The sequence below is a fragment of the Mobula birostris genome, chromosome 23 (assembly GCF_030028105.1).
Source record: "Mobula birostris isolate sMobBir1 chromosome 23, sMobBir1.hap1, whole genome shotgun sequence".
In the NCBI taxonomy this organism is placed as follows: domain Eukaryota; kingdom Metazoa; phylum Chordata; class Chondrichthyes; order Myliobatiformes; family Myliobatidae; genus Mobula; species Mobula birostris.
Genome location: NC_092392.1, coordinates 41,363,110 through 41,383,993, shown reverse-complemented (window position 1 = coordinate 41,383,993; position 20,884 = coordinate 41,363,110). Strand labels below are relative to the sequence as shown.

General features: G+C 40.8%; 1 protein-coding gene across 13 annotated transcripts in view; it reads right to left on the bottom strand.

Moving 5' to 3' along the window:
• Window positions 1–20,884, bottom strand: part of anks1b (ankyrin repeat and sterile alpha motif domain containing 1B) — an 860,133-nt gene that overhangs the window by 307,109 nt on the left and 532,140 nt on the right. For all 13 annotated transcript variants that reach the window (XM_072241217.1, XM_072241218.1, XM_072241222.1 and 10 more), the window contains one exon: window positions 17,840–17,983. In XM_072241217.1, coding sequence (XP_072097318.1) covers window positions 17,840–17,983 — 144 coding nt within the window. The remainder of the gene's footprint in view (window positions 1–17,839; window positions 17,984–20,884) is intronic.

Sequence of the window (20,884 nt, the reverse complement as noted above, 5' to 3'; positions counted from 1 at the left end):
TGCCATATCCTCTGAGAGCTTGGACATACAAAGATAGCTGTTCCTTCCAGTTAGTGCTTGCTGTTTCCAGTTTCGAGCCACTTTTTCCTGTAAACAAGTGGAGCATGCATCATTGGGCTTCATGTAAGCATTGTTCGGGATATGGCGGACATGGCTGAACAGCTTACAATGTGTGCAAGCTGTGAGATTGTGAGAGGCTTCAGGAAGTGTTGAGAGAATGAGCATGTGGTACAGCATTTGAAGTTTGGGTATGAGTCTTGACTGGGAGAGATTGCTGGTGAATAAAGGGTAGGGTTCTGGTGAACTGAAGTATTTCCAAAGCAGTTGGTGGAATTCTGCACAATCGGTGCATTCAATGATTTTCACACCTAATGCATTCAATATCGATCATTCCGCGTTGCATACAGGTCCATGGGCTCTTGCCAGTGATCTTCATAATAATTCGTTGCTGCTACCTCTCATTGAAAACCTTTGTCCCAATCAGACAAGATTTCTCCATTTCACGCCTTTTCCAGCACAGATTCTATTATAGCAGCCCATAACTTTGCAACTCACATGTTTTTCTGTCCTTCAATCTTTTTGAGGTTAGACTTGTTTCTTGCTTCACTGCCAACTTTTCTTTTGGTTACCTTGTCCCTGCTCTTTGTAAGGTGATATTCACCTTTAAGCAATACAGACAATCTTTAACGGAATAAGCCATTCACTTTCCTGTGCCACCAGTGCCACCTCAAAGTGATGAAAAGTGTTGTAAATCTGTCTGGAAACTAAAATAATTGAAGTTGGCAAGCTGCCTGGATTCCATCCAAAGAGTGCGGGCTAATTTCATAACTCCGGCTTTGTTTGGGGGACTATCAAACTGAGCAGCTGCAATTCTCAATAAAGGGTCTTCAATCTAACTGTTTGAAGAGACACATTGTTGCTTTCCTGCTCAGTAAAGCCCATAGGTCCTCTGCGAAGGGCACAACAATGAAATATCTCTCTGGTACCCATGTGATGTCATTCATAAGTCCATTAAAAGGCTGTGGCAAGTTGCCAACATAACGATGATAAGTGCTGCTCCGCCAGATTTTGCTCCATTTTAATGAAGGATATGGGCGTAGCACTGATTCAAATGTTGCACAGTGAATGGAGACAAATTACATTACAACTACTGGAAGTTGTCAGGATTTGTCCTGTGGACTATTTCAAAGTCAAATATACAGCAAAAGCCCTCAGCACCAGCTCTATACCTGGATGATAGTCTCCCCTGATGTATTTTCTTTATAGAATATGTAGATTGCTGCCAAGGCAACATTTATTGCCCTCAGCAGCACACACACACACACACACACACACACAAAATGTGTGTTTCTCAGGGCAATAAATGGTATCTTGACAGCAATCTACATATCCCATAGGATAAAGGAGAAAGGGAAGGACAGGACCCGGGGGAGGTGATAGACAGGTGATATGAGTTAAGGGGTTAAGGGGCCAGAGGGGGGAACAGAAGAAGAGAGGAGGGAGGATTTTTTTTAACCAGTAGGAGAAATCAATATTCATGCCATCAGGTTGGAGGCTACCCAAACAGGTGCTGCTCCTCCACCCTGAGCATGGCCTCATCGTGGCTCATGGACTGACATGTTGGAACGGGAATAGGAATCCGCTTTTGGCCGATGGAGTGGAGGTGCTCGACCCCAATTAACAATGGGTCTCACAAGTGTAGGGAATACTGCCTCGGGGGCACTGGACACAATAGATGACCCCAGCAGATTCGCAGATGAAGTGTTGCCTCACCTGGAAGGCCACCTTGGGGCCCTAAATGGAGGTGAGGGAGGAGGTGAATGGGCAGGTGTAGTACCGGTCACTGTAGGCATGAGTGCCGGTAGGGTGATTAGTGGTGAAGGCCAAATGGACAAGGGAATCATGGAGGGACTAGTCCTTTCTTCCATGGTCCACTCTCCTCTCCTATCAGATTCCTTCCTCTCTGGTCATTTACCTTTCCTACCCACCTGGCTTTGCCTATCACCTTCTAGCTATCCTCCTTCCCCTCCCCCACCCTTTTATTCTGATGTCCTCCCCCTTCCTTTCCCGGGGGGGGGGGGGAAGTTCTCAGCCTGAAACATCTACTGTTTATTCATTTCTAAAGATGCTGCCTGGACCGCTGAGTTCCTCCAGAATATTAGTGTGCTGCTTTGGACTTCCAGCCTCTGCAGAATTCCTCATGTTTATTTATTGCCTTGTGTGTATCCATGGTGCTGAGATGGAGATGGTGGAGAGCTTCCCATCCCTTGATGTATCATTAGCTTGACCTAGTCCAACCATCTAGATATGGCAAAGAAAGCTCATTGGTGCCACTAGTTCGAGAGAAGACTAACAAAGTTTGGCAAGTCCTCATTGACTCTACCAATTTTTATTGCTGCACAATAGAAAGCTTCCACTCCGCCTGCATCACAATTTGAAATAGCAAGTGTGTTGCACAAGACTGCACAAAAATTACAGAGTTGTGGATACAGCTCAATCTATCATGAAAACCAGCCTCCCCTCCATTGACTCTACTTATACTTCCTATTGCAAAGGTAAAGCTATCAATATAGTCAAAAACCTTCCTCCTAACCAGGAAATTCTCTCTTCTCCCCCCACCCCATCTTGCAGAAGATAGAAAGATCTGAAAGCAAGCTCCATCATGCTCAAGGACAGCTTCTGTCCCACTGTTACAGAACTTCAACAATAAACACGAATTCCTGATCTCTAAATCAACCACAGTGAAGCTTGCATCTACCTGCACTGCCCTTTCTTTCCCAATGGCAACTGTAACACACTATTCTGCATTCTGTATTGCCTTTTCTTTTGTACTATGTCAATGTACTTAAGTTCTGAAATTATCTGTTTGGCTGACATGCAAACAAAACTTTTTCACTATAACTCACTACTCACCCAAGAGGACCACAACCTTGTTGTGAGTTGGAAGCTTGTGTGTCTCAATGACCCACTGAGCTATGTTGGCTGGAGTCAGGGCTTTATGCTTTGGCTCTTGGTAAGGTCACCCATACCAAACAGGTCAAAGGGTAGAAGACAGACTAAGAGCAGACCACCGGTCCTCCAGGTTCAGGGGTTCAGCTCAGGGCTAACAACCCCGACTGGTAAAACAAAACTGTTATGGAAACAGTAATGAAGAATCCTTCTACATCTGAGTGTGATGGTGTTTCTGAGTCTCCACCGGGACTTGCAGGCCTAACAGTAGTGAAACCGAGAGGAAGCTACTGACACAATGAAGGAAGCCCTGATCACCACCAGAGATGGAGGATCTTCATTGGTACCCTAAACATCATTGGCATAATGGCCAGTGGTGCTCAGTACTCATAACAAAAATAAACTGATTACCAATTAACCATTTCTAATTATCCTTCAGAAGTGGGAGCTGAGGTGTCTTCATCAACCACTGCGGTCTGTCTGGTAAACGTACACTCACAAATGTACATGAGGAGGCATTTCCAGAATCTAGACCCAGTGGCAACGAAGGATCATCAATATGTTTTTGAGTCAGAATTGAATATAAACCTGCAAGTCATGGCATTTAACCACCTTTATTCTTTGAAGTGGTAGAGGTCACGTGTCTGTGAGGTGCAGTAGGAGTTGGCTGAGTGAACAACTCCAGTCTATGTTGAACTTCGTACACACTGCTGTCTGCTAGTGGCTGACGGGAATATTTAGGATGATGGGTTGAGTGCCAATCAAATTAGGCTGCCTAATGCTATGTAATGTTAAGCTTCTTTAGTGTTCTCAGAGCTGCACTCATCAAGGCAAGTGGACAGTATTCCATCATTCTCCTGATTTATTTCTTGTAGATGGTAGAAAGGTATTTGGGTGTTAGGAGATGGGTCTAGTCTCATAGTACTTAGACTCTAATTTGTTCCTGCATCCAGGACTGGAGAAGAGAGGAAACACTGCTGCCTTTCAGCTGTTTTGGCTTTCAGCTGAACCTTCCTTTCATTCAGTTGTCAACAAGCAAATACATTCTTTGGTTGTGGGTGGTCTTCAGACTTATCTCTCCAAAGTCACTGACAGAACATCACAGCCCACAAAATGTCACTCTAATTCTTCAGCACCCCTCCATAATGCAATTCAAATTGCCTCACGTTTCTGAAAGCTAATTCTCACACTTAATTCACCTTCTTCACAGATCACCAGCCCTAACTTACATACAGTGCAGATTCAGAACGTCTCCCAAAAATTTTGGCATGTATGTGCAAAGAGAAACATGGAAGCATTAAACCTTCACCCTAATAGTGGCCCATAGGAAACAAAAACCTTGGTACATGTTATATGAATACTTGTTGGCTGTCCTCAAGGAATGAGATTCAATCTATTTTATAACTGAATATTCTATATTTACTACTGTATTCAACATACATTATTGACTTGGCTAGGCGAGAACATTTATATAAAAAGATAATAACTGTCATTTCATATGAAGTATCTTTATTTCCTGATAACCCATTTTCCATTAAATACTAAAAGAGAACATGATTAAGGATGAGCATGATGACAAGCACTTATCTTGGAATTTAAAAATGATAAATAGCACCATGCCCGCAATTCAGAGGAAACCCGTAAAGTATGCTTGTCAAGCAACAACTTGAAAATGTTTGATCAATGAAATGTTTGCCAATTCAATGGTCATTAAATTTTATAGTTGACAACCAGTATATTAGCACAACTTGATTACAACATTACAGAAGAAAAACAACTACTGAGGTGTTCAAAGTTCACCCCTATGTAGAGCTCCAGTGTATTTATGGTGGTCATATTCAATGGACCAGTGCATGAAAAGAGCATAGATATACATAGAAATTAATGATACTAAAAGTATGTTACGGTTATATTGAAGGAAAATCAATTTCTTCAATGCCAGAAGCTGTTTTCATTGTAATTTTTCCTTTGTGTATCAGAGCACTTCAATAATAAGGAGGTGCATATTAGACCATTTTAACAGTTAGGTCCAAAGACTTGTTCTTTCCAGCATACAAGTGATCTCTTTCAATAGTAGAGGCAAAGGCTGAGTGAAAATGATATTAAGAATAACATAAAACTTGGACTGGATGATGCTTGTTTTTGTCATGACCGTTGTCTCAAAATTCAACTGCAACACATTGATATTTTCTATAATGAAATCTGATCATAACCACCTTTGTGTCACATGTCAACTACTCTCTTTGTCAATCATGCTGGTTGCCTGATGTAATTTCTGGGTCAGCCATGCATGGAATGGTTCATTTGGAGGAATATGGAGAAACGTGGGCCATGCTGTACTGGGGACGCTTGTTGGACACTCCACAGCATTCAACAGGGAATTCTGCTTGGTGAGTAAATCACTTACCTTTATCTCAATTACCTCTCATTTCCACTGCCCCAACATCCCTAGCGTCTTGTCTACTCCTCTTCCCCAATTTGCACCATCTCTGCCCTCTAAATTCAGAATTTGGTGACGGTCCTGATTTCCCTCTTTAGTGCACTACCTGCCTCCCTCCCTCTGAACCTTGCTTGTTCCCACCTCATGTTCTGCTGTCCCCCAACTTCCCCAATCCCTCACAGCACTATAATTGTCCTTCCCTCCATGGTTCCAGCAAGTATAAAATGCTGGTTCTTCTCCAGTCGTGAACCCAACTCCTGGCCAAAACCTGGGCTCTAATGCCACCACTGCCAGCCTCCTACCCAGCAAAAGTGAGAGAAGACTTCAGAGGTCAGACACAACATTAGCATATAAAGTATGCCAAAGGCCAAAATGGACATCAACACCCTATCTTCTGTAGCCTTTTGTCATCCTATGACAAATGAACTTGAGTTCTTAAGCATAGATATACAACTACATTTGAAATGCTGATGTAGTTGTCTCATGATCAAGAAAACAGTAAAATTAACCTTTCACTTCTAAAGTACCTGAAGGCTTTGTGGAGGAGCTCTGAATGTAACCTGTGTGCAGTCCGTGGCTCTACGTTGGGGAAACTCAACGTTCTGGGAAATCTGTTTACTGCTCTCTATCTGTAAAGAAGGAAGGTGTCAACATAATTACAAACCTTCCCTATCACAACAGTGCTATCAACATTATAAGATGTTGATTAGGTCCACAACAGCCGCTTGCAAGGAACAGAAAGCGTGGAAAGTCAAAATACTTGTTAATTTGACTGCTGCTGTTAAGATGGTTCTAGACCTATTGTATATCTACAGATATGGACAAAAATTAGGATTTCCTTAAAGAAGAAAAGCCTGGTCCAGTATGTGTCTCTGTCAAGTTATTGGAAAAGAACTACAGGGGTTAAAAAAAACATTGTAAGTAGGACCACCTACATTTTCCTTCTTCTAATTCATCACCCAGCTCTGTGGAGCTTCCTTCCATCCTGATGAAAGCCTCCCATTTCTGCAAGTAGTCAATGAAGTTAAACCCTACACTTAGTCATACCTTCACGGCTTCTGATATGGCATGATATCCAACAATGAAACCCCAATAAAATATGCAGAACCAACTCTCCTTCCAGGATCTTTGCCGAACTTTAACAGATGATATCAGCTGATTTGTGAAGGTACAAATTGTTGTCATCGCTTCCTGACTCTGCAGACTTCCAAGGGGTGTAAGCAATATGCACAAGCCCACGGTTAATGAATCTGCCTACTTGTGCAGGTTGAGATAACAGTGGGTTGTCATGATCCAGGCAAGATACCAGTATCCATCATGCTGAATTAATAAGTGTTTATGGAGTTCAATTATTATTTCCAGGACATCAAAATATTGAAAAGAAAGTAAAATAATTTTCTTGACAAACAGTCGGGAAGGTTTGATTTTAAATAAATTGCCATGCATATTGACAACAAAGAAGTATCAGTTAAGTACTGATTCCATTGAAATTTTTGTAATGTGGTCTCGTAAAACTATTCCTTTTACCTCTAAAAATACCCCTGGATGCTCCAGACAGAATGTTAATGCAGGGATGCGAAAGTAATGCAAAGATGATATGGATTGACATCAGCAAACAGTTTGCAAGTATACAACAGTTGGTTTGAATTTATTTTTAATCCTTACAATGATCTTACAAGGTTAGAAAAATTGGTAACCAAGGAGTTTGTGTTGCTAAGAGCAACACCTCCTCTACTTAAAAAATATGGAGGCACAGAAGCTAGGTAGGAAAATACTGAAAGGAAACAGGATGCATTTTTTCAGTTGTTCCCATTTGTAAATCAAGGGGACACAGACATAAACATAAGAAATTCTGCAGTTGCTGAAATCCAAAGCAACACACACAAAATGCTGAAGGAACTCAGCAGATTGCGCAGCATCTATGAAAATGAATAAGCAATCAACATTTCCGGCCGAGGCCCTTCATCACGACTGGAATGGAAGAGGAAAGGCACCAGAATAAAAAGGTGGGGGGGAGGGGAAAAAAACAAGAAGGTGACAGGTGAAGCCAGGTGAATGGCAAAGGTAAAGGGCTAAAGAAGATGGAATCTGATAGGAGATGAGAGTGGACCATGGAAGAAAGGGAAGAAGGAGGGACACCAGGGGGAGGTAGGCAGTTGAAGAAAAGAGGTAAGAGGCCAGAGTGGTAAATAGAAGAGGGAAGGGGGGGGGAGAAGGGAAAACAAAAAAAATTACTGGAGCGAGAAATCAATGTTCATGCCATCAGGTTGGAGGAATATGAGGTCCTGATGAAGTAACTTGGCCCAAAATGGTGACTGTTTACTCTGCTTGCCTGCTGAGTTCCTCCAGCATTTTGTGAGTGTTGCCAGAACATGAGGTGCTGCTCCTCCACCCTGAGAGTGGCCTCAATTATACCAGAAGTGGAGGCAATGGTCCGAAATGTCGGAACGGGAACAGGAATAGGAATTAAAATGGTCAGCCACCGGGAAATTCTACTGTTGGCGGACTTGTCAAAGCAGTCCCCCAATTTCAAATTTCCAATGGTTTTGTCTGCCTGTGAACTCACAGACATAACCACTTTAAAAAAACTCAATAATTTGTTATTTCATCATCTAGGTACAAGATGCTCTGACAATGGCTTTAAAAAGTTGCTAATGCACACTTCCTTTTGTGTTTCTTTTTAATGTTTGCATGTTACATCAGTCTGCAGCAGGGTATCATTAGCTCCTGCTGATTACTCATCTCCTGAATACGTATTAGAGTCCCTTATGGATTCACTACAGTGTGACTGTGTGGGTGTGATGTTCTTGACATTACTAATGAATCTTTTGCTTGGCAAGTACTTGATGAAAAGGCTAAATGTATTTTAATACTCAACTGTTATTACACATCATCAATGAGGGTATACATATTTGCCATCGATTTATTCTCCTCAAATTTTGTGCACTGTTTGAGCTTACTTGACAACCTTATTTACTCATCCAAATAATGTAACTCTTCATAAAACTGAAATAAATCACTATTGTTGACTTTAAGGTAAAATTGTAGAAAAAGGCAACTATGTACTTATTGTCAGCAGGAATTGAATAAATTGAAATGATTTAAGCAGATTATATTTTAGCTTAAGTACTTCAGCATTCAAAGAGTTAAAACATCCAGTGATTTTTTTTTCCTTGCATTTCTAAAGACAATTATTCCGACGTCAGTCCTGTATGTAGTTCAGTTTCACAGCTTTTGTTCATAACCATGGCACCTCATCACTACAGTCCAGAATCCTCCTATAACCAAATATAGTACTTCCTTCCGTTCTGCTCACAGCCTTGTTGCTTGCCTCCAACTTTAAACACAGGGAATTAGAATAGAAGTGTATCATGACGTCTGTACCTCAGCAGTGCCCTGCTGGTTAAAATATTTCCACTGTCTGCTGAGATTCCTCCCACTGCAAAGTATATTTTTATGAAACAACCAGGGATGAAATAGAAGATTTATTTTAATAAAGCTCATAATTTTAGATTATATTGCAAATAAGCTCAAATAAAGTGAAGGCAGCTGAAGCATCACCTCCACCCATTGCCACTTTTTTCATAAACCATCCTCATTGCATCAGAAAAGTGCACAAACTTCTCAGTTAATGGAAGATCTCACAGCAGTTTAGAGACTATGAAATAATAATCTGAACTAATATATAGTCCAAAGCTTTATTAACACTACATAAAACTCCTTATATAAACTTTATAAACTCTACTTAGCCCACATCCAGAGTGCTGCTCTTCTCATTCAATTCTCATTGACTCATTTTAGGAAGGATTTGGAGGGTTTGGACAGAGTGTAGATTATCAGATTGCTGCCTGTTCTCAAGGCCCCTTATCTAAGAAGAGATGTGCTGGCATTGGAGTGGGTTCAAAGGAGGTTCATAAAAATGATTTCGGGATTGAAAGGAATGTTTGCTTTGGGCCAGTACTGACTGGAATTCAGAAGAATGGGGGGGAGATCTCATTGAAACCTATTGAATGTTGAAAAGCCTCGATAGAGTGGATGTGGAGAGGACATTTCCTATGATGGAGTCCCCCTAAGACCAGAGGACACAGCCTCAGAATAGAGGAGCATCCATTTAGAATGGAGATGAGGAATTTCTTTAGCTATAGAGTGGTGAATCTGTGGAATTCATTGCCCAGGCGGCTGTGCAGGCCAAATCACTGGATGTATTTAAGGAAGAGGTTGACAGATTATTGATTAGACAGGGCTTGAAGGAACATGGGGAGAAACCAAGAGACTGGGGCTCAACCATGATGAAATGGCAGAGCAGACTCAATGGGCCAAGTGGCCTAATTCTTCTCCTATATCTTATGTTCTTAAGTGCCGTGAAGAGAGGTTAGACAAAGATGGTTAGCTATCTCTGGAACAACAGAGGCTAAGGGGAGACCTCAAGTAAGATTATGGTGATGGACAAAGACAGAGAAATCAACTGGTAGCTTCTTTCCCCAGGGACAAAATGTCTAATATTAGAGGGCACACATTTAAGGTAAGGAAGGAGTAGGTTCAAAGGTGATGTGTGGGACAAATTCTTTACACAGAATGTGCCTGGAATGCCCTGCCAGGGATGCTAGTGAAGAAAATACAATAAAGATACTTAAGAGGCTGTTAGTTGGGATATGGATCTGCACAGAACAGAGAGATTAATTTAGTTAAGCATTTTATTACTTGGGTAATTAGATTGGTACAACATTATGGGCCAGGGAGCTTACTCCTGTTCTGTGCAAATCCAATAAACATGGTCACATTTCCCAATTACTCTATGGAGATGGGAGCAGAATGGATAATGCACAAAAAATACTATTACCGAACAAAAGTCTTGAGGAGGCATTGGAAAGGTTAGAGAGGTGCTAAATAAAAGAGCCAGTGTTAAAATGAGATGTAAAAAGGGTTGATGATCTAACTCTACTTTCTCCTGAGATCTCATTATCACAGAAGCCAGTCTTCCTCCAATTCAGTTCATTCCATTGGATCTCAAAAAACACCAAAAGCACAATTTACAGCCAAGCCCATTGTGCCAGACAACATTCCAGCTGTAACAGTGAAGACTAGCATTCCAGAACCAGCTATGCTTCAAACCAAGCTGTTCCAAGACTGCAGTGCCAGTGGCATCTACTTTACAATGTGGAAAATACCCAGATATTCCCTATTCACAAATGAAGGAAAAACTTAGTCCAAAACAACCAAATCAGCCAAATGAAGGAAAGTGTTATTAACTGTACTATCAAGCAGCATTTGCTCACCAATACACACATACATTAGAAGTATACTGAGACTTTTTACCCAACTTCATCAGTTCCCTCTGGACCCATTTCTGGATGAGCCCACAGTCCACACATTGACCTCGCTGATAGGCAGCGTGGTGAAGAAGACAGATGGTGCACTTGCTTGTACAAGTCAGGGCATTGAGTCCAATGGTTGGGAATACATGCTAGAGTTGTACTAGAAGTTAGTGAAACTGCACCTGAACTACTGTGCGCAGTTATGGTTGTTACACCATAGGAAGGATGTAACCAATCTAGAGAGGGTATAGAAAAGATTCACAACAATGTTGTCTGGACTGAAGGGCTAGAGGTATATACAGAGACTGGATAGTCTGGGACTGTTTTCCCTGGAGTGAAGGAGGTTGAAAGGGGCGTCTTACAGACATTTATAAAACCATGAGATACATAGATAAGATGAATTGTCACAGATGAGAAAAAGACTAACACTAGAGAGAGAGGTTTAAGGTTGAAAGGAGAAAGATATAAAGGGATCTGAGCATCAGGTCTTGTTCCATATACCCACCACATGGAACAAGCTGCCAGGAGAAGTGTTAAAAAAATAGCAAAAGATGTGGTTTAAGATACATTTAGACACACATAATACTGTGCAAAAATCATTGATACATATACATATATGGCTTGGGTGCCTAAGAATTTTGCACAGTACTGTGTTTGTCAATATGGAGCAGGGAGCGAGTTTGTAAATCTGGCGGGAGCAAAAGATGTTTGGAATGGTGAGGCTGGAGTGCTGCGGGAGGGGTGTGCGACAGGTGGCAGAGTGCCAGGATTGGAGTGGCGTGAGTGCAGACACACCCAGCCCTCAGACCAACCTAGAGAGGGTGTCAGAAAGATGTAGGGTCACTTAATTCCAAACAATTGCTTTATTGATCATTACAGAACATCTTCTCTGGTGCTTCCCACTCCCTCCCTTTTCTCTTTCCCTTTTCCCATCCATGATTCCCCTCTCCCTGCCCCCTTCTCATTCTCAGTCCACCATAGAGACCCATGTCAGAATCAGGCTTATCATCACTCACATATGTCATGAAATTTGTGTTTTTTTTGTGGCAGCAGTACAGTGCAATACATAAAATTACTACAGTACTGTGCAAAAGTCTTAAGCACCCTAAATATATAGTGTATGTGTATAAGTTTTTTGCACAGTACCGTATGTGCATAGGAAAAGTTTGGAGGAATATCATCTAAACGTAGGGAAATGGGTCCAGTTCAGGAACTTGGTCAACAAGGACATGTTAGTCTGAAGGGCCTGTTCCTGTGCTGTTTCACTCTATGACTCTGATCTGCAAGACAAGAGTGGAAATAAATGATCATCAATCCCAAGGGATTGTCTAAGTCTCACCAATGTCTATTTTAGAAACATAGAAACATAGAAAACCTACAGCACAATACAGGCCCTTCGGCCCACAAAGCTGTGTCGAACATATACTTACTTTAGAAATTACTTAGGGTTACCCACAGCCCTCTAAGCTCCATGTACCTATCCAGGAGTCTCTTAAAAGACCCTATCGTATCTGCCTCCACCACCATCACTGGCAACCCATTCCATGCACTTACCCCTGACATCTCCTCTGTACCTACTTCCAAGCACCTTAAAACTGTGCCCTCTCATTTCAGCCCTGGGAAAAAGCATCTGACTATCCACATGATCAATGTCTCTCATCATCTTATACACCTCTATCAGGTCACCTCTCATCTCCTGTTGCTCCAAGGAGAAAAGGCCGAGTTCACTCAACCTATTCTCACAAGGCATGCTCCCCAATCCAGATAACATCTTTGTAAATCTCCTCTGCACCCTTTCTATGGTTTCCACAGCCTTCCTGTAGTGAAGTGACCAGAACTGAGCACAGTACTCCAAGTGGGGACTGACAAGGGTCACATATAGCTGCAACATTACCTCTCGGCTCCTAAACTCAGTCTCACAGTTGATGAAGGCCAATGCACCGTATACCTTCTTAACCACAGAGTCAACTTGTGCAGCTGCTTTGAGTGTCCTATGGACTCAGACCCCAAGATCCCTCTGATCCTCCATACTGCCAAGTTTTGCTACAGGGTGCCTGCCACAACACTGTAGGTAGCAGAGCTATTGTCTCACAGTTGTCATTATCTAGGTTTAACCCTAACCTCTGGTGATAGTCATATAGAGTTTATACGTTCACCTTGTGGTCACATGACTTTCACTGGGATGTTCTAGCTTCCTCCCACATCTCAAGGATATGCATTATGGTTTGTCATCTGTCATACATGCTTAACCATTTGCATGAATTGAGTGACTCTGTACTGTATGACCCTGGGACTCTTGGTTTCAGGACTTAACACAATGTTAGTTCCAAAATTTACCAAAAAAGCTGAATTCTACTGCTGAGACATTATAGTTCAAAGTTCAAAGTAAATTTTTATCACCAGAGTACATACATGTCACTACATACAACCCTGAGATTCTTTTCCTGCAGCATATTCTGAAAATCTATAACTTTGAACTTTGACCAATGAAAGATCAAGCAGAGCATAGAAGACAACAAACTGTGCAAATGTAAATATAAACAAATAAATAAATAGCAATAAATAATGAGAGCATGGAATAACAAGATAAAAGAGACCTTAAAGTGAGATCATTGGTTATGGAAATACCTCAATAAAATGGTGTAGCTATCTCATTTTGTTCAAGAGCTTGATGGCTTAGAGGTAGTAATTGTTCTTGAACCTGATAGTGCAAGTCTCGAGGCTCTTGTATCTTCTACCTGATGGCAGCAGTGAGAAAAGAACATGGCCTAGACGGTGACTACCGTTTGCAGTATGGCATACTATCAAAGAATCCTGAAATAATTGAAATCACTAGGCCAGAAGGGGAAAACATTCTAATCACTAGGGCCTATCTTACATAAAGCTGTGATTGTTCAGAGATCAATTAACCCAGCCCCAGGACATAGGTTGTGGTAAACCATATATATGTTGTAACTGGGTTAACTGTCTGGCCAAGCCCCTCTGCTGACTGCCCCTGTGGCTCCTCCCACAGAATTCTGTATAAAGGTGATTTCGCCTTGCCCCTCCCCCTCAGTCCAGGGGAAGACACTCAGCATGGAGGTTTTACAGCGAATAAAAGCCTTCCAGTATTTTACCCAACTTCAGTCTTTTGGAGTTATCGAAGGTGCTTCATAGGTACAGGAGTTCCTGAGGGGAGCTTCATTAATGAGCTATCTTTCATCAAGTGGCGGGGGTGGGGGGGGGGGTATTTGGTGATGGTTACATAATATTTAATTCCATTTGTTATTTTCAGCAAATGAAACTTCCATGTCAGCATGACGCAAGACTTAGACAGCATTCAGGCTTGGGCTGAAAAAGTACCAGACAAAGATCACCTTCCCTCAATATTCAATAGCATCATGGCTACTGAAGCCTTCACCATCAACATCCTTGTCACCAAGGATCAACTGAACCAGGCACATGAATGCCTGCAAGTCAGAGTCTGGTTACCCTGCAGTGAGTGGTTGCCCTGCTCACAGCCCTATAGTTTTCTACCATCTGCAAGATATAAGACAAAAATATGATGGACTACTCTCTACTTGCCCAGATAAGCACCTCAGACATTAAGATATAGGAGCAGAATTAGGCCATTTAGCACCTCCAGTCTGCTCTGACATTCAGTCAAAACTAATCTCTTTCTTCCTCTCAAATCCATTCTCCTGCCTTCTCTTCATACCCTTTGAAACCCCTACTAATCAAGAATTTAATACCTTCACTTTAAATATACCCAAAGATGGCCTCCAGAGCCATCTCTGACAATGAATTCCACAGATTCACCACCCTCTGGCCTATAAAATCCTTCCTTATCTCTGTTCTAAGGAGATGTCCATTTATTCTGACACTGTGCCCTCTGCTCCTAGATTCTGCCAATACCAGAAACATCTTCCCTGCATCCACTCCATCCAGGCATTTCAATATTCCATTGGTTTCAATCAGATGCATTCCCTCCCTACCATCTAAATTCCAAAGAATACAGGCTCAGAGCCATCAAATGCTCCTCATACAATAGCCCTAACACCCCAGGATCACTCATATAAACTTACTCTCAACACTCTCCAATGCTAGCACATTCTTCCTTAGATACAGCATGGGCTCAAAACTGTTCACAATACTCCAAGTGCAGTCTGACTTATAAAGCTTCAGCATTACATCCTTGCTTTTTTACTCTAGTTCTCTCAAAATGAACGTGAGCATTGTATTGGCTTTCCTTACTACTGATTCAACCTGCAAGTTAACCATTAGGGAATCCTTCCCAAGGATTCCCAACTCCCTTTGCACCACCAATTTCTGAATTCTCTCCCCATTTCAAAAAGAATTAATACTTATATTCTTTATATGAAAGTTCATGACCATACACTTCTCTACACAGTATTCCATCTGCCACTTCTTTGCCAATTCTCTCAACCTGTCCAGGCACTTAAGCAGACTCCCTACTCCCTCAACACTACCTGCCTCTCCACCTATCTTTGTATCATCCCACAAACTTGGCCATAAAGCCATCAATTCCATCTTCCAATCATTAACATAACATGAAAAATACGACACTCAACATCAACCACCGCAGAACATCATAGTCACCAGCAGTCAACTACAAAAGACTCCCTTTACTTCCACTCTTTACCTCCTACCAGCTGGCCAATCTTCTGTTCATGCTATTATCCTTCCGGTAACAACATGGGCTTTTATCTTGTTTAGCAGTCTCATAAGTGTGGCACCTGGTCAAAGGCCTTCTGAATATCCAAGTAACCAACATCCATTGACTTTCCAAGTACAAAAAAGTTCAAAGATAAATTTATTATTAAAGTACATATATGTCGCCAAATATAACAGAGGTTCATGGTCTATGTGGGCATTCTCAATAAATCAAATAATCATAATGGAATCAATGAAAGATAACACCAGCAGGGCAGACCACCAGTGTGCAAAGGACAAAAAACCGTCTATGGTTCAAGAGCCTGCTGGATGAGGGCTAATAACTATTCCTGAACTTGGTGGTGTAAGTTCAGAGGTTCCTGTACCTTCTTCCTGATGGCAGCAATGAGAAGAGAGCATGACCTGGGTGGTGAGGTTCCCTGATGTTGGATGCTGCTTTCCTGCAACAGCGCTCCATGTAGATGTGCTTAATGTTGGGCAGGGCTTTACCCATGATAGAATGGGTTGTACCCACTACTTTTTGTAGGCATTTCAGTTCAAGGGCATTGGTGCTTCCAGTGGTTGTGATGCAGCCAGTCAATACACTCTCCACCACACGTCTGTAGAAGTTCGTCAAAGTTTTAGATGTCATGCGGAATCTTGCAAACTTCTAAGGAAGTAGAGGTGCTGCCATGTTTTCTTCATAATTGCACTTATGAGCTGGGCCCACAGCATGTCTTCTGAATGATAATATAAGGGAATTTAAAGTTGCTGACCATCTCCACCTCAAATCCCCCAATGAGGACTGGCCCATGGATCTCTGGTTTCCTCCTCCTGAAGCCAATAATTAGCTTCTTGGTTTTGCTGACATTAAGTAAGAGATTGTTATTGTGCAACCACTCAGCCAGATTTTCAATCTCCTTCCTATATACTAATTCAGCACCACCTTTGATTTGGCCTATGGCAGTAATGTTGTCAGCAAACATCAACATGGAATTGGAGCTGTGTTTAGCCACACAGTCCTAAGTGTAAAGTGGGTACAGCAGGGGGCTAAGCACACAGCCTTGTGGTGCACATGTGCCCCAACTTCACCACAAAACTTCATATAGACTTTAAATTCTTACCAACCACCAAAGTCAGGCCGACCGACCTATAATTTCCTCTCTTTTGCCTCCCTCGCTTCTTAAAGAGTGGAGTTACATTATTGACTTTCCAGTCCCATGGAACCAATCCTAATTTTAATGATTCTGTGATCACTACTAATGCCTCCACAATCTCTTCAACTATCTCCTTCAGAACCCTGGGGTTTCGTCCATTCAGTCCATGTGACTTGCCTGCCTTCAAACCTTTCAGATTCCCAAGCACATTCTCCTTATTAATAGCGACTTCTCACTTCTTCACCCCTCTCAACTTTTTTGAATGCCTGGCATATCACAGGAAAATGCTTATTCATTTTCATTCACTGAATAAGTAGTAATTTCCCCATTACTGCTTCTCCAGTAGTCCAATGTCCACTTTTACCTCACTTTTACTTTTTATATAGCTAAAAAAAATCTGGTATCCTCTTTTATATTATTAACTAGCTTATCTTCACACTTCATCTTTTCTCCCCTTATTGCTTTTTAATTGCCTTTTGTTGGTTTTTGAGATTACAAATCCCCTCGCTTCCCTCTAGTTTTTGCAATATCACATGCCCTCGTTTTGTTTTTTTTTTGACTTCCTTTATTAGCCACAGGTGCCTCATCATCCCTTTATAATTCTTCTTCTTTGGGATGAAATGATCCTGCATTTTCCTGAAACTCCTGCCAATGTGCTCGACTATCATTCCTGCTAGGGTCTCCTTCATCATACCCCTGCAATTCCTTATCTTTACCCACAAGGATTCTACATCTTCTGATCCTATGTCCCTTCTTACTAAGGACTTGATTTTATTGTGTTTCAAAAGACCCTCCGTCCACCTGCCTGACTTTTCAATAAATGTGTATCCTTCGATGTTTATGTCTCAGCCACAACTCTCTGATGCAAATCCAGCAACATACAAAAGGTTCAAAAGGTTCACCATTAGAACAAAGCAGCTGACTTGATTAATACACCATCCATCAACTTATATGTTCACATTCTCCACCTTTGGAATCAAGTGAAAGCACCTCCAAAGCCTCCAATGTCTACCACCAAGAAGGAGAAGAACAGGAAGTGCACAGAAACACCTTCACCTTCAGGGTCCTTTCCTATGTTACACAACATCCTGACATAGAAGCATATTGCCACTTCTTGATTGGTATTGATCCTAAACTCAGAAACTCACTACCAAACAGCACTCTGGAAGTACCTCCAGTGGTCCAACAAGTGGCTCACCAGCACCTTCCTGAGGGTCCATTTCTTCATTCATATTTGATGCATCACTTTTGAACAAACATGCTTATTTAACAAGAATACAATAGATTTGTAATTCAAGCAGCAAGGTATTATATAGAAATATAACCTGTGTTAAAATAGGGAAGCCAAGGGGTCGACAGCCATTACACGGAGTGAATGCCTCCCATAGTCCTGCAGGGCCACAGCTTTTCTCTCCTTCTTCCTCATCGGTCAGTGGTGTGCCTTTTGGAGGAGATGGCTGGTCTCGTTGCTGGAAAAATAAATGGATAAAATTAATGTGTAAACATAACCTTTTTGATTAAAATTAATGTCACACTTGTATATTAACTGGTGGAGATGGTGAGAAGGGAAAAATAGCAAACTATCAAAATTAGAGCACAACATTATGATCCATTGCTAAACCATTTATAGTAGCAGAAGCACTTCTTTCTAGAACTTAAGCAAAGTGGTGGTGGATTCAATAGACAGTATGTGCCAATATTTTGAATGGTAGATTTCAGTATACACTTTAACATGTGTTATTCAGTTGCTTATAGAATTATTATTTGATGTTCTTTATGAACTTCGCACAGTATCTTTACACTAAGTTTAAAAAAAACATCAGCAAGAAAGGCCAATAGTAATGGGAGAACAAAATTTTGCTTCACACCTACTTTTTCTGACAGAAGAATACTTCATTTTGTTCTACATATTGTGTGCATAACGTTATTTATGAAGCTGTATTTGTAGTTGTCGAAACAGATCCATTTAGGACTGGTGAAATATAATACCTGGGTTAAATATATAATTAATGAAACCTGCACCTCATAGTTTGCTATTACCAGGCCTCCTCCACTTGACACATTCACTTCCCAAACCAAATTTTCTATAGTCTTGGTGCCAAAATGACCTGTTGCTGGTTGGTCAACTTGCCAGATACTTCTGCTTTCCTGCCTTCTCCCAAGTGAATATTAATCCTGAGGCTTCTCACTCCAAATTGAAGTTCCAAAGTCTTTTTTCTCCTGATCACCTTGTTTACACCTCACTCTAAAGAGTTACTGTCATGCGCAAACTGAATCGCAAATCAGATCCTAGGTTTATTAAACTTATGTAACTGGAAAAACACTGGAGCCCACTCTGAGATAAGAGCCATGGCATTGTATGAAAAGGATGAGATCATTTATCCACTTTGAGCTGAGGGAGGTTGCCCAGAGTAGCATGTCATACTCCAGTTTAGCTCTAGTCTGGGACTGGAGCAGCTGAAGTACACTCCTCCATGAAGGCCAACACTCTACAAGGCTTTTTGTCTTTTTACTGCATCGCATCAATTGCATTTTAAATCCCAGGCATATTTGTACCTCCAAGGTTTTAAATGTTTATCTTTTCACCTGGTTAGATCCAAAATAAGTTGTTGTAAACTGAAATACATTTGCTTGACCTTGTAACATTTCTTTGTAATTTAGTATTTACCACTTACACAGATTATGTTATTCCCCATTTTTGAATTATCTCAAACCCTGGATATATAGGTAACCTATCTTATCATCGAAGTCATTACGAAGCCAGTAAATGTATTAAGCCTCAATATAGATCCTTGTAAAACTACATTAGTTACACTGTGCCTAATCATTATCTCCTGTCCGTGCTTTTGCTAATCTACCTCCTGCCAGTAAGTTCAATATTATCTTTAATTCCATAAATTTCAACTTAACCTAAGGCACTTTATCAAAGGCTTTTGGAAGTCAATAAGCCAAAAAGACTTAACATTCCACTTATTTTAATCACTTTTTTGAAGAAGTCTAACTCAGTCCATTTATTAAAATATTCAAGGTGCTCAGTTCCACTCTACTTTCTCACAGACACCAATAAATTCCCAAAATAGGTATCAGGCTATCTGGCCTATAACCCTCATACTTCTCAAAATTGAAAAGTAACAGATGCAATTTTACAATGAAAAAGAACTTGGGCAGATAATGGGCTATGCAAACTTTTCTCACCTATCTACCATAAAATCCTGGGATGGAAAACAAGATCACCTCCGGATTTAACATTCTTCTGTGCCATTATTTTGGTGAATCCACAGCTTATCATTAATTTCCTTGGGATATCCACCATGGTGTCTTCTTCTGATTTAAATTCTAACATTAAATAATCACACAAAATGCCCACCATCTCCTTATATTTTTGGTCATTGTGAAGTTACTCATGCTTGCAATTGATACTAAAAATGAATATATTTTAGTTATGCGGATCTCCCAACAGAAACTTGCTGGATAAAGTCAGCACAATCTCCACCAATGAGGCACTGTCCATAAAAGTGCTGAAAGATTCTCTGAGAGAATGATAAGCCATGTCCTTTCCATTGTCTGGTTGTTGAACCTTTCATATTTCTCAAGTACTTTGAACAACTATTTGTTATATGTATGATTTGCTACTAGATTTCCATCCAGCTCTATGGAATACCTTCTTTAACTTTATCACAAGTATAATCCCTACGAAGTAACAAGAATAATTTGTATTTAAATTCAAAGTACGTTTGTTATCAAAATATGTATACATTATATAACCTTGAGATTCATCACCTAACAGGCAGCCTCAAAAATAAGTTATATAGCATCCTTAAAACTAAGAACAATATAAGAGTCTTCACAGATACACTGAACAAAGGTTGTTTTAAAAATATATTTGCTAAGTCACTTATAAGAAAACATACTGTCGAACTGAAAATTACATCAAATAGTTTAACAATTCTGCCTGGGGATAAATGCTATCAAAAATATCCACTGAAAATATTTTAACACCTCTGGCCTTCTCCATCTATTTCTAATGGAAATATAACAGGAGTTTTGGTTAAAGAAATAAGAGACACAAAAATTTTATGCTCAACTCTATTTCAATCCCTCAATACAAAATTACCATTCCAATCTACAAACCTGAAATACATCATTTGAATGTGCTAAATGTGAAAGCAGCTATCCAAACAGTGTCCTTAATTCTGTCTCCAACTTTTAGTCACCTCCTGTCTTCTTGACTCTCTAATACAGCGTTTTATTTCTTCCTTGTAACTTTCAGTCACCCCTGTGCACCCGGGAAATAAGTCAGGATCTGAAATTATCTGCCGAGTTGGAACTCAGCACTACCCAATGCAGAATGAACACACAATAATAAAATA